This window comes from Pecten maximus, chromosome 3 (assembly GCF_902652985.1).
Source record: "Pecten maximus chromosome 3, xPecMax1.1, whole genome shotgun sequence".
NCBI lineage: Eukaryota > Metazoa > Mollusca > Bivalvia > Pectinida > Pectinidae > Pecten > Pecten maximus.
In genome coordinates, this window is record NC_047017.1 from 44232810 (window position 1) to 44248202 (window position 15393).

The window sequence follows — 15393 nt, forward strand, 5'->3', positions numbered from 1 at the left end:
CAATGGCACCAGTAGAACTTGAAAAGAAGTTTAAATTGTGTTTGTCAAGATGGCCGTCATGGCAGCCATCTTGGATTCCATACCAATCTGAAAAATAACAACATTTCGGGTCAGACGACCTACCAAACTTAATTGGTAGTTCTTTACCCCAGCACACCACAGGCCCAATATCAAGTCTCTGGGCCTATTGGTTATTCAGGGTCCATACGGATTATGTCAAACCAAATTCAAGGGCATTTCAAGGCTTTTTCAATGTCTAAATTAAATATCCAATGCCCATTTTACCCGTCATCTAAGTCTTCTTAAGAGGTAACAAGAGAACAAAACTTAAAACAATCCACTTGATCAAAATACTACTAGACATAGTAATATTGATGTCTGTAGGGGAGGTGCACGTACCATGGACAAAGTTGAATCCAAATGATCAGTGGTCAGGGTTTTACTTACCCTAATGAAATCTTATTTTCAAGGATTTTTCAAGGCTGTAAACCAATTTTTAAGGCTTTTCAAGGCCCAGAATGAAATTTAAGGCTTTTCATTAAGCTGTCATCCTATGCTGATAATGTTAACAAAGTTAGAATGAATTCCAATAGAAATCACACAAATTATCAAAAATATGATTTCCCTTTACAAACTATAGTAAAGTTTACCCCCACCCAAGGGGAAAGGGTTATGGCATTCACAATTTTGGTAAAGCACATTAAGACCGTTCCATTTAATGAAGAGTATTTGATTCTACCTTATTTCGGTCTTGAGAAAAAGATTATGACACTTAAGTCAATTTAACCCTTTTTAGCCCCGCCCATCAGCCCCTGGGGCCAGTCAGGGCCAACATGTGCATACCACCAACTGTCAGTCAGGAGCAACATGTGCACACCATCAAACTGTCAGTCAGGAGCAACATGTGCACACCATCAAACTGTCATCCCCTGCTGATAATGTTAACCATATTAGAATAAATTCCAATAAAAATCTAACAAATAAGTCAACAAGAGCTGTTGGAGAACAGCACAGCTCGTCTCACAAATGTTTGTCAATAAATAATTAAAATATTTTAATTGGAATTGCATTAATAATATTCATATTGTTTACTTGATCAGATTGTGTTTTGTGAATTCATACAATTTTCAAAACCATACCAATTTATATATATTGTATATCAATTATTTATTGACAAACATTTGGGAGACAAGCTATTCTGTTGTAGATTGAATAATAACCTATATATCTTAAATCATGTTTACTTATATATAAAGAGCACAAAAAGATTTCAACTATTATGATTATGTTGCTCATCACTATTTTCCATGTCTCTCCTTGATGAAATTGTGTGAAAGTGAGTGTGAAAGGTGTACTGTTTAGACTATGTATAATTATTATACCTATCTGCAACCGGTCTATGGAAAAGACTTATATAGGGTAATCATGTTGTCTGATCCTATTATTTCATATATATAAATATTTAAAAACTTAAATGATAATAATATACATAAATAATATTTAAATTTCTAATATAATTAGGTTTATTAATGGTATGTATATTGAACATGTATTTGTATATATTTGGAATAATAAAATATTTTTGAATTGAATGAATATATTAAATACATTAATTGCTTTTGGACCTATTTCTTCAATTTTTTGATAAAATATTATCCTTATGAGAGTTAACGTTTTCTCCCTTGAAAAATGTGGACCGGTATAAATCGTCTAATGTGAGCATTTTCACATTGTTTTTTTTTTCTTCAGTTTCACTCCAAGAAGTGATAGTGTAACTCCATAGGGACTCTTTTACCAAATATCAGCACCCTAGTACAATCATAAAGTGATGTGTTAATATATATATATAGCTTTCAATATTTGCACAAAAATGTTAAAAATCTGTTTTTTCCCCAAAAAAAATCTTTTAGTTTAACTCCGGCAAGGGATAGCTTAACCCCTACAGGGAAACTAATACCATGTATTACTATGCCTTTCAACACTCGCAACATAAACTTAACACAAAGTCCAAAGATTTAAAAACAAAAAACAAAACAAGAGGCCCATGGGGCCTGTATCGCTCACCTGGTTGGATTAGACCAAATGTCAAAATAATGTTCATATTCAATTTGTTTTATTTGTAAATCTCTAACAATGCTATATATGGTTATAGTGTGGGAATCCGAACTGCTTTAAAGATTAATGAAGTCCAGACTCTCTAAGGTCTGAAAAACCTCAAGAATTGTTTTTAGAACGTGCATTCATAACTTTATGACTAGTAGCGATTTAAAGGAAGAACTCTATTTCCCCTATTGGGCCCCGCCCCTTAGGCCCCTTTGGGGTCAGAGCCACCATTTATGCAAAATCTGTTCCCCTTCCCCCAAGGATGTTTATGACCAAATTGGGTTCAAATCCATTCATAACTGTATGACTAGTAGCGATTTAAAGGAATTACCTCTATTTCCCCTATTGGGCCCCACCCCTTTGGGGTCAGAGCCACCATTTATGCAAAATCTGTTCCCCTTCCCCCAAGGATGTTTCTGACCAAATTGGGTTCAAATCCATTCATAACTTTATGAATAGTAGCGATTTAAAGGAATTACCTCTATTTCCTCTATTGGGCCCCGCCCCTTTGGGGTCAGAGCCACCATTTATGCAAAATCTGTTCCCCTTCCCTCAAGGATGTTTCTGACCAAATTGGGTTTAAATCCATTCATAACTTAATGACTAGTAGCGATTCAAAGGAATAACTCTATTTCCCCTATTGGGCCCCGCCCCTTTGGCCCCTTTGGGGTCAGAGCCACCATTTATGCAAAATCTGTTCCCCTTCCCTCAAGGATGTTTCTGACCAAATTAAGTTCAAATCCATTCATAACTTTATGACTAGTAGCGATTTAAAAGAATTGCCTCAATTTCCCCTATTGGGCCCCGCCCCTCAGGCCCCTCTGGGGTCAGAGCCACCATTTATGCAAAATCTGTTCCCCTTCCCCCAAGGATGTTTCTGACCAAATTGGGTTCAAATCCATTCATAACTTTATGACTAGTAGCGATTTAAAGGAAGAACTCTATTTCCCCTATTGGGCCCCGCCCCTTTGGCCCCTTTGGGGTCAGAGCCACCATTTATGCAAAATCTGTTCCCCTTCCCCCCAAGGAGGTTTCTGACCAAATTGGGTTCAAATCCATTCATAACTTTATGACTAGTAGCGATTTAAAGGAATAACTCTATTTCCCCTATTGGGCCCCGCCCCTTTGGCCCCTTTGGGGTCAGAGCCACCATTTATGCAAAATCTGTTCCCCTTCCCTCAAGGATGTTTCTGACCAAATTAAGTTCAAATTTATTCATAACTTTATGACTAGTAGCGATTTAAAGGAATTGCCTCAATTTCCCCTATTGGGCCCCGCCCCTCAGGCCCCTCTGGGGTCAGAGCCACCATTTATGCAAAATCTGTTCCCCTTCCCCCAAGGATGTTTCTGACCAAATTGGGTTCAAATCCATTCATAACGTTATGACTAGTAGCGATTTAAAGGAATAACTCTATTTCCCCTATTGGGCCCCGCCCCTTTGGCCCCTTTGGGGTCAGAGCCACCATTTATGCAAAATCTGTTCCCCTTCCCTCAAGGATGTTTCTGACCAAATTAAGTTCAAATTTATTCATAACTTTATGACTAGTAGCGATTTAAAGGAATTGCCTCAATTTCCCCTATTGGGCCCCGCCCCTCAGGCCCCTCTGGGGTCAGAGCCACCATTTATGCAAAATCTGTTCCCCTTCCCCCAAGGATGTTTCTGACCAAATTGGGTTCAAATCCATTCATAACGTTATGACTAGTAGCGATTTAAAGGAATAACTCTATTTCCCCTATTGGGCCCCGCCCCTTTGGCCCCTTTGGGGTCAGAGCCACCATTTATGCAAAATCTGTTCCCCTTCCCTCAAGGATGTTTCTGACCAAATTAAGTTCAAATTTATTCATAACTTTATGACTAGTAGCGATTTAAAGGAATTGCCTCAATTTCCCCTATTGGGCCCCGCCCCTCAGGCCCCTCTGGGGTCAGAGCCACCATTTATGCAAAATCTGTTCCCCTTCCCCCAAGGATGTTTCTGACCAAATTGGGTTCAAATCCATTCATAACTTTATGACTAGTAGCGATTTAAAAGAATTTCCTCTATTTCCCCTATTGGGCCCCGCCCCTTTGGCCCCTTGGGGGTCAGAGTCACCATTTATGCAAAATCTGTTCCACTTCCCCCAAGAATGTTTCTGGCCAAATTTGGTCAAAATCCAATAAGAACTTTTTGACTAGTAGCGATTTGAAGCAAATGTTGACGGACCGACGGACGGACGACGGACGCTGCGCCATGACATAAGCTCACCAGACCTTCGGTCCAGGTGAGTTAAAAACGCAGATTTAAAAAGAAAAAATTCAATTTTTTTTTAAAGTTTTACTCCAGGAAGGGATTGTCTTACTCCATAGGGACTCTATTGCCAAATATCAGCACCCTAGTACAATTATAAAGTGATGTATTAAAACCTCTTAACACTTGCACCAAAAACTTAACGCAGAAATATTTTAAGTCCAAAAATTTGAAAGTTCTGGTTTTTTCCCAAAAAAATCTTTCAGTTTAACTGTGGCAGGGGATAGTTTAAACCTCACAGGGACCATATTACCATAAATTACCATGCCTTTCAACACTTGCACCAAAAACTTAACATTTGAAAAACAAATGCCGACACCAGGGTGACAACATTAGCTCTCCCTCTTCTTCGAAGAGATGAGTTAAAAATGGGGAAGAACTGCTGCCTGTGTTGGTGCAACAACCGCCGTCTGGCAAGTGCACAGACTCTTTGGAATATAAAGGCGAGCGCGTTAACATTGTATTAATTATGTTTCGGACTTGAAATAAAAGATGTAATGATCCCGGTTGATCCAGTGAAATAATTGCAGGTATTTATGGGTTGGGGGGTCAAGTATTTACGTAGGGTCATTTGGTGTGTCTCTTTTATATAATATGCGAGTAAATCTCATCTCCAGGCAAACCTAGTGTTTGTAACTAATAAATGTTCAAACTGTAAATAAATATTCCATTAGTGTTAGCGAAACTTATTTTAATCTCAGTCATCTGTTAATAATACTCATCGAATATACATGTGCTAAAGTCTAAATTAGACTTAATACTTGTCATAAACCACAGAGAACCTGTCTAAAACTAGGGAGAAATATAGGCTTACAGTTTTACTACACAACATTCGCACTAACACTCCCGTTATACAAGCATGTCATTTCAGAATGCTTATAATATTTGATTATGTAGATTAAAACATCATCATATTTCTAATACTATCAATGGTCGCGACTGTTGAACTAGCGAGTTACCTATATACAACTTACCGTATTTGACCTAATAAGGGCACGGATAATTGACGGTGCGGGGGGGGGGGGGGGGGGGGGCGCCCTTATTAAGATTAGTTATTCTGAAGTTTTATGAAACAGACTATACCTTATAGCAGAATACCCAAGGCTGTGGAAATGGTAAAATATTCAAATATTCCAGATGAAGATATCTACGGTATTCATTATCATATGTTAAGCTTAAACATCACTTGAATATTCCTGTAAACTTGTAAACCATGCCAGCTGATCTTTAGACCAGAGAACGTGTGTTGCACCATTTATGTTAAAATGGAACTATTTTGTGTTCTATTTTATAGACACAGGTGATTTCCTGAATCATATCATGATCAGACATCGTTTTCTTTGACCTAATAATTGATTTACAATGTCTTTTACTAGCTTTCTGTTCTGAACAATAATTATTATCAACAAGAATGAAGTCTTTTACTTTATCTTCAAATAAAGATGGTAAGTTATTATTTGTATGTGTGTTTAGTTTCGGGTGCTCTTTGCACTGACATGTCATCTGTAGGAATAGACAAAATGTGGCGAAAACTTGTGTTCCAGTTACTTAATTTGCTGAAGAAAATTGAACACATAAAGAAGCAAAACATTTCACATGAATTATTACTTTTTAACACCATTTTGACACTCAGTTAAAGATTTATTTGCTTGAAAAAAGGTAGGGGGGCCCTTATTAGGTCACATACGGTACGTCTGCATCAAATGATGAAGAAGGCATGTTTAAAATTTACTGCAATGTTACAAGGATCATACGTGATCAAGATGTCATGAATACAATTAAAGAAATTTTTCAGAGTAACAGAAATATACACTTATATATATATTGTGTAAAGAAGACGTTGTTTGCAATTTAGTGTGATATTTAGTAATGTTTACACAGGCTTTTTTGCTCCAGTCTACCAATTTCTCAAAATAATTTAAAACCACAAGACAAGAAAAAATATAACGAAAATTCTGGTCTGGTGAAAAAAATGTTTACCGTACCAAATGTTAGGTTTCCCAGAGTGTTTCACATTGTTAAGTCGATAGGGTAATCGCCCTTGCTCAAATGATGCATGGGGCATTCGCAATGTCATGCAGCCCAGCAATTGGGTGTACATGGACATGAGCGTCTCGGTAACGGACGCTTGCGCATCTACGTCAAATTAGATGCATATGTCTCTTGCTTCGACCTAACCAATTTGAGGCAGCGATATATCCGCGATGGAGGCTGCACTTCAAGTTGTCGACACTTGTGGTCGGCCAGGGTGTACAAGAACAGCGAGGAATTGGTTGTGGGAGTTTCATTTCTGGACATGACATCCCGATGTTGGTCCACAACGTTAAACTTACACATAGGAGATGCCAAAGTTGAATGCAGTGGCTTCTTTTACATGCACCTTTTGTTTTATTCGGCCCATTGGATATGAGTGTTGTTCATTGACAAGCAGTGGTTTTTCAGGCTTTTTTGGGGGAAAATATATATCCTGTTAATTGGGAAATTTTAACACTGGTATACTGTTCACCAGGTTCTAGTTTTTCTTTTAGACAACTCCAGATTATCTTGACAAATGGTCTCCAAAGTATTCAGCCCAACGATGATGGAGATACCGACGTCTGGTTTAATTTACCTCCTCAACAAATAACAGACTAGCATTGATAGGTCAAGTTTTACATAATTCAGTTAATGTTTTGGACACCTTGCTGTCTGCTTATCCAATTTTCTTGTCATAATATTTACCATTATGTGATGCCACCATTGTTTTGTATTTCATGATCACGATCACGATTACTCAAATGCTTGAAAGTGAAGTGTATAATAATGGAGGGAAAACCAGTCGGGGTCAAAATATCTGTTTGTTGGGAATTTCAGCGGGATAATTGGGAATTTTTTTAATGAAATCTCTTTGGGGATGGGATTGGTACACAACCCCATTTATATAGACTGAAAAATAACTTAGGAGTCTCCCTTTAAAGGTCAGATGGACGACGTGCCTATCAATGTCGTAGAGAGCTATTCCGATGGGGGGGGCTATTATGGTATAGACAGGGATATCTCAAGGTGTGAAAAACCACTCGTGGCTATTCATGGTAATCTATCAACGTCAACAAAACCTTATGTTCTAACAGGACAAGGCGAGGCCTTGTGTTGCTAGAGTTTGACAGGACTTTCTGCCTCAAAACAACATTCCAGTTCTTTATTGGATACCATATACATTCAGTCCAGATATGTCCTAAATCTATCACTTATAGGATGAGCAAGACAGGACTGAGGAGGGTAGGGAAGCTCGTCAACGTCCCATATAATGGCGCTCAATACATACAGGCAATTATTCAGGAGAGGAAAAATATCCCTCAAAGGACAACACCTCGACAGTGACTGGGCCAATGTTAAGAAGAGCAAGAGAAGTGACAAATGCCAGGGGTTGGCACACATGCATGCTAATGAATTGGATCATGCAGATAACAGTGTAGCTATATAGGGTACCCATGGTTTAGTGGTACTCGCCTAAACGCTGTCTATATATATATATGATGGGTTTGTTTGTTTGTTTTTGTTTAACGTCCTACTAACAGCCAGGGTCATTTAAGGACGTGCCAGGTTTGGAGGTGGAGGAAAGCCGGAGTACCCGGAGAAAAACCACCGGCCTACAGTCAGTACCTGGCAACTGCCCCACGTAGGTTTCGAACTCGCAACCCAGAGGTGGAGGGCTAGTGTTAAAGTGTCGGGACACCTTAACCACTCGGCCACCGCGGCAACCCATCACATAGCAACAATGTATGATTGGACAACAAAAATCATCAAAATGTATTCAGTACAGTAGTGATGGGACAACAAAAATCATCAAAATGTATTCAGTACAGTAGTGATGAAATAATCCAGAAACCCACACCATGAACCAGGGCATCCAGTAGGATTAAAATCTCAAGAGTCAGTGACCCTTAGCTCTGAAATCCTGAGAGTCAAATCAAAATCCTGAGAGTCAAAATATGAAATTCTCAAACTTGACGGTTAATCGTTTCCAAATGTAAACTGATAAAAACGTCTTTTTTTTTCAAAAATTATAATTAACTGAATAATATTCAAAAGAATTTAGTTCATCTTAATTTATTATCTAATATTTGTTTTTATTAAATAAATAAAAGTATTTTTAAAATTTACACTTTTCTTTTAATTATACAATGTATATTTTTTGTTTGAATTAAGTACAATTAAAACATAATTAATTTGTTTATTTAATTTGAATAACTGAAATGAATTTCTTGTAAACCTTTTAACAAAAACAAGAGGCCCAGGGGCCTTAACGGTCATCTGACTCTAAATTAAAACCCTTATATTATTGTAGTATGCATTCTCTGTAGCAAGTATATAGTGGCACTGTTGGCCATGGTGGCCATCTTGGATATCTGACCGACCCAATAAATAATAACACTTGGTCTGGACCATCTAAGGATCATTTCTGGTAAGTTAGAGCTGAATCCCACCAGTGGAATTTGAGAAGTTTGAAATAGGTGTTGTTCAGGAAAACCATGATTGCGCAATCATGTTACAAAATGGCCGCCATTGCTGCCATGCCAAAGTTTTTACAAGGCCGAAAAAATAGCAACACTTTGTTGGCACTCCTTCCTTAACATCCTCACCAATTTCAAGCTCAATGGCACCAGTGGAACTGGAGAAGAAGTTTAAAATGTGTTTTTTAAGATGGCGGATATGGCGGCCATCTTGCATTTCAGACCAATCTAAAAAATAACAACACTTGGTCGTGATCATCTCAGGAACATTTCAGGCAAGTTTCAGCCCAACAGCACTGGTGGAACTTGAGAAGAAGTTTAAAATGTGTTTTCAAAATGGCGGCTATGGGGGCCATCTTGGATTTCGGACCGACCCGAAAAATAACAACACTTGGTCGGGATCATATCAGGATCATTTCAGGCAAGTTTCAGCTCAATAGCACTGCTGGAACTTGGGAAGAAGTTTAAAATGTGTTTTTCAAGATGGCGCCTATGGCGGCCATCTTGGATTTCGGACCGACCCGAAAAATAACAACACTTGGTCGGGATCATCTCAGGATCATTTCTGGCAAGTTTCAGCCCAACAGCCCTGGTGGAACTTGAGAAGAAGTTTAAAATAAGTTTTTCAAGATGGCGGCTATGGCGGCCATCTTGGATTTCGGACGGACCCGAAAAATAACAACACTTGGTCGGGATCATATCAGGATCATTTCAGGCCAGTTTCAGCTCAATAGCACTGGTGGAACCTGAGAAGAAGTTTAAAATGTTTTTTACAAGATGGCGGCTATGGCGGCCATCTTGGATTTTGGACCGACCCGAAAAATAACAACACTTGGTCGGGATCATATCAGGATCATTTCAGACAAGTTTCAGCTCAATAGCACTGGTGGAACTTGAGAAGAAGTTTAAAATTTGTTTTTTTAAGATGGCGGCTATGGCGGCCATCTTGGACTTCAGACCGACCCGAAAAATAACAACACTTGGTCGGGATCATCTCAGGATCATTTCTGGCAAGTTTCAGCCCAACAGCCCTGGTGGAACTTGAGAAGAAGTTTAAAATAAGTTGTTCAAGATGGCGGCTATGGCGGCCATCTTGGATTTCGGACGGACCCAAAAAATAACAACACTTGGTCGGGATCATATCTGGATCATTTCAGGCCAGTTTCAGCTCAATAGCACTGGTGGAACCTGAAAAGAAGTTTAAAATGTGTTTTTCAAGATGGCGGCTATGGCGGCCATCTTGGATTTTGGACCGACCCGAAAAATAACAACACTTGGTCGGGATCATCTCAGGATCATTTCAGGCAAGTTTCAGCTCAAAAGCACTGGTGGAACTTGAGAAGAAGTTTAAAATGTGTTGTTCAAGATGGCGGCTATGGCGGCCATCTTGGATTTTGGACCGACCCGAAAAATAACAACACTTGGTCGGGATCATATCAGGATCATTTCAGGCAAGTTTCATCTCAATAGCACTGGTGGAACTTGAGAAGAAGTTTAAAATAAGTTTTTCAAGATGGCGGCTATGGCGGCCATCTTGGATTTCGGACCGACCCGAAAAATAACAACACTTGGTCGGGATCATCTCAGGATCATTTCAGGCAAGTTTCAGCTTAATCCCACTGGTGGAACTTGAGAAGAAGATTGAAATGTGAAAAGTTTACGGACGGCGCACGGCGGACGGCGACGGACGAAGCATGATGGCTATAGGTCATCCTGACCCTTCGGGTCAGATGACCTAAAAACTTGTATCACAGTTTTCTTGCTGAAATTATGTTTAAATGTGTTACATTGGTTAAACTTGATTTGTAAAACCATCTTTTTATTTTTTATCTTCTTTTTTTTTAATCTGCTCAGCCTCTAGAGGCAATTTTTGTATGCTAATCCTATTATCATATTTGCCGCCAAAATATAACATGAATGATTTACGCTTCCCACCCTTTAAAATTCACTGCAGATCGAGGTCATGTAAGGTTATTCAGGTTAACAACAAAATGGCTGCCGCCTGTGTTGGTATGCTGCAAACTAGGCCTGCTTACGATCTCGTTCTTGTTATGTACACACTTGAAAGTTATCAAAAACATATGTTCAGGGATCGACACTAACGGTAGACCGGAGGACCGAGGCCCCTAAAAAACAATGTCGGTCTTCTCGATTCTATTTTTTGGAGGACCGACGGTCCTCTTAATCTCAGAACCATTTGTTATCCCGCGGATCACAAAATCCACCAAAAAAACCTGAAATCGTGTGCGAAATGTTCATGCTGAGTTTATTTCTTGACCACGACCGTCGTCGGTAGAACGATGACCTAAACAATCCTGTAGGAAGTATTTCCGGTTGAAGTCAGGTGCGTATTATCATTGCTGATAACTGTTTAAAGTCTGAATCATTTGTACGTTTGTAATAAGGGCCCGTGTAAGTCAGTACGCTTCAAGCGTTTGAATAACAGTCTGTATCATTTGTACGTTTGTAATAAGGGCCCGTGCAAATCAGTACGTTTCAAGCGTTTGAGTAACATAGGGTAAGATGGCGACTATGCTTCAATGGTTGGGAAAGTCACCCTCAAAGAAACAGAAGCTGTCAAATGTCGAACAAAGACGTGAATATGAAAAAACACGACACAGATCGTTTCAGGAAGGTTTCTAAGATGGGCATGAGGTCATCCCAGTTTCCCTTGATTTGCATGAGGACCAAGCTGAGCATGAGGGGGAGGAAGAGGTAGATGAGGAAGATCTTCAGGAAGGGGCAACATTCACGCCAGATTCCCAGTCTGATGATGAGGATGAGGATCTCTCCAGGAGAGACCTTCTTGCTCTCCAGCAAAAGTCATACAGACTTTTCATTGAAAACTTAAGAAACTAGTTGAATATGGAATAACAAATACAAAAACTGGAATGAGCATTGTTTTAGTTTTTTTTTTTTTAAATTCTTTTCCTTTCAGCATATTTCCTCAAGCAATGATCAAGTATGATGGACCACCAATCATAATTTACTATGCAAACCATGTTAACTGCAAAAAATATCTTTAAAAATATCTCAAATACAAAAGCTCCAAAATACACCAAAAATGGTCTAGAATGCACCACAGAGCATCTAGAAAAAAAAAATTTCAGGGGACCCCCCTAGAAACTTACAGCTCGCGCCTTCGGCGCTCGCTGTTCGGGCTCCACAAAATTACATAGGGCCCCTTGAATATTTTTTTTAGGAGCCCTGCGGGCCCCTCTACCATTTCAGTTAGTGTCAAACCCTGATGTTACATTTATTTGTTGGGATAGGAATCTTCTATAGCTTACTTATTTAAATGTTATTGCTTAGAAAAAAGTGCAGATCGGCCACTACAGGTAGGTACAGTGGTTACTTCACCTGTGCCCCAATTTGGCGATCGGCAGCGACCGTTGGATTAGTCACAGTTGAGTGGCTCTTTTAATTGACTCCTAGGGGTATTCTACTAATTAGTGTCACTGACCATAGCAAATATACACTTTGTTGAGCCTGGGTATTGGACAACACATAGACTAATTACAGTGGTGTTCAAAATGTGAAGCGTCAGATTGACGCACGGCATGCAAAAGTCGTGCGTCAAATTAAATTTTGCTGCGTCATTGACCCGAGGTCTCGGGTTAATGGATGCCCTGTGAACATATCAATTTCGATAGAACGATAGAAATGGTGTCAGAGATTACAGTAAATTATAATAAAGTTTAACTCCCCCCAATTTACAATCTTTGCTAATCGTTGACCATGGGAGATTTAATTTGTCAATTTGAAGATGTGAATTGTTCATGGCCAGACGACTGACAAGAGGCAATTTGAATAGTCACTCGAGACTCTCGACTCAGGTGACCTAACAAAAATAAAATAAACAGTATGATCATCTTCTACATTTAATTATAAATCGCAATAAAGGTTTTGCAACCAGAACAGGGCAAAATAGATGCTGATGTACAACCTAATTTACAAGATTTTACAACTAACAAACAAGACAAAGTAAAGCTGAATGAATTTATAACACCGAATTTGAGCCCTGTAGGACCTTTTCATCTAAAAAAATTTACAAGATACAGCCATTGAATTTTCATTTCAGAAAGTTATGAAACAATATAAAAATGTTTTATTTTAAAGTCTCTTCATGCAAGGTAAAATAAAACAACAGAAAATTTAACGTGTTTCATGGATTTCTTATTAAATGGAAACAAATGGAAGAATCTTCATATCGTAAAAATAACAACTTTGAAAAAAACCCTCATGAAAGCAATTTGATCACTGTAAGTGATCTTGTGCAATCTAAATTGGATCCCAACAACAGCACAAAATTGTCATGTTCAAGGTACCAAAGTTATCGCAAAAGCTCTGCAGTGTTACCAAACTGATTATGTTCACCACACAGCTGATGGATGTTATTTACATGGACACCGATATCAACTTATATGCGGTAACATACAAATATGCAACTCATTAATTCTAGTTAACTTTTTCAGGTACAAGTCTTAAGTCCTGTCTCAGATCATTAGCTACCATTCTCTATCATTATGACTGCCATATATTATTTTTAGAGTAGGCTGATAAACAGTAAAATTTGATAAACAAATGAAATTTCAAAGTTTTTAACAAAAAGTTCATTTGCCAAGTAGCGTTTATCCGTGAATTGTCCACAACGATGATAAAGAAACTGAAACACCTTGGTCCCTCATCTTGTGAAGAGACCCCTCCAAATGTTTTTCCCTTTGATGGTCCGTCTCTAATGTCATTTGCAGTTAGAAAAACATATCTTGTCCACAAACTACTGTCCCATGACGAAGGTGGAGTCGAACCGTTAAACCGCCAACGCCTCCACGTGTTCATTACCAAAAGCCAAAGAACACCACGTGGTTAGAGTTTTGAATTATTTAATGAATATTATACTGCTTTTGGCAGAGGAAATGTAGTCAACGGTTTTTTTCAATTAAAAATCATATTTGTCAGCTGCCACGGTTGGTTATAAAATGGAGTAACATTTCGTTATCTCCCCATCGAATGACGGGGCTTCCCCCATTTTTCTGATCCGACGAACGAATCAAATGTTTCCAATATCGAGGCACAATGAAAGGAATTTACCAGCCACCATCTTGACGACCGTAACCATCTCCTCCTCTATTTCCACCTCCATATCCGTAGTTGTCACGCTGCTGCTGCTGCTTGGGGTACTGGTATCCGCCGCCGCCACGAAAGCCTCGTCCTCGGCCGCCGCCACCACCGCCTCTTGCCTGAGCAAACGAAATTTTCAACCCCCTGCCATCAAGTTCTAATGGGCCTTTGTCAACAGCATCCGTGGCAGATTCTTTACAATCGAACGTAATAAATCCAAATCCTCGCGACCTGCCGGTTTCCCGGTCTGTGATGACTTTACAGTCCACGACGTTTCCATATTTTGAAAATGCCTCTTGCAACGATGATTCATCCGTATCGTAGCTTAAATTACCAGCATACACCTTGGTATCATCCATCTTATCTGCTGTTTAGATTGTCAATCCAGTCTTATTGTGAAAGCAACAAGATTTGCGAGAACAAGCCGGTTTTACCAATCCTTTGTGCTCCTCGTGGCTCGGTAAAATGGCTATATTTCCCAGCATGCAGTGGGGCCCCAAGATAATCACGAAAGCTCTATCGTGCAGGAGCTTTCTAAAAGCGAGCTGTGCGGAGACCACACGGAACTTCCGCTTTGTGGGAGGCACACTAATCGGGCAAGGTGTTCCGAATGGCCCTGGTATATGGAAAAACTTAATTCGCCGCAGTTACGTAACTTGGCCATTATATGTGAAAAGTGAAAGTAGAAGTGTATCATAATGCGATTTCCGTGTAAACGCAATATTCAGGTAAATTTGAACTGTATAATCGGTTTGTTATTCAAACCTATTCAAAATAGTTACAATAATATCCATAATATACCCATAAAAATTAAACTACACGTACACAGAAACTATAACTATATATTTTTTTCTTCTCAAAAACTTTAATTAACAGTCACGGTATAGATGTATATTTATCAAAGGTCTTGCTTCTGTACATTTCTCAACAGGTTTTATTTTACTTTTACATAGTACTGATTTTATCTTGCACAATGTACATGGAATGATAAGGAGAAAGTCTGTTCTGTTATTAAATATTCGAATACATCACACATGTGATAAGTACATTTTCCAAACATAATTTTAGATTATCACAGCTACTGTATTATATTTGTGTTATTACATTTTAACACAATTTTAAAAGTTATCAATTATTATTATTACATGATGTTCATGAAGGTTAAGAACAACTTCTACTTCAAGTAAATATCTTAGATTTATTTAAAAAAATGTGATTGAAAGGTGCATATCAGCCTGGACAATATAATAAGGATGATGTTATTTCCTTAGATTATATAACATAGATAATCTAATATCAATTTTGGCATGAATACCATGAAGATCGGTACATTATATATGATGGTGTATGTTAAATTATTCAGTTATCTTGTCATAATGTCAGTCAGATAC

At 38.7% G+C, this 15393-nt stretch overlaps 2 protein-coding genes across 2 annotated transcripts in view; both read right to left on the reverse strand.

Annotated features, from left to right (window-relative positions):
• LOC117324316 (ALK tyrosine kinase receptor-like) overlaps positions 1–15393 on the reverse strand; it is a 289372-nt gene that overhangs the window by 193245 nt on the left and 80734 nt on the right.
• On the reverse strand, positions 12749–14547 carry LOC117324314 (glycine-rich RNA-binding protein 10-like). The gene has a single exon (XM_033880101.1). It carries the CDS (start codon positions 14359–14361, stop codon positions 13969–13971), a length of 393 nt encoding a protein of 130 aa, XP_033735992.1. The 5' UTR covers positions 14362–14547; the 3' UTR covers positions 12749–13968.

Coding starts and splice junctions, on each gene's coding strand:
- LOC117324314 (XM_033880101.1), bottom strand. CDS start 14,361: ATGGATGATACCAAGGTGTATGCTGGTAATTTAAGCTACGATACGGAT.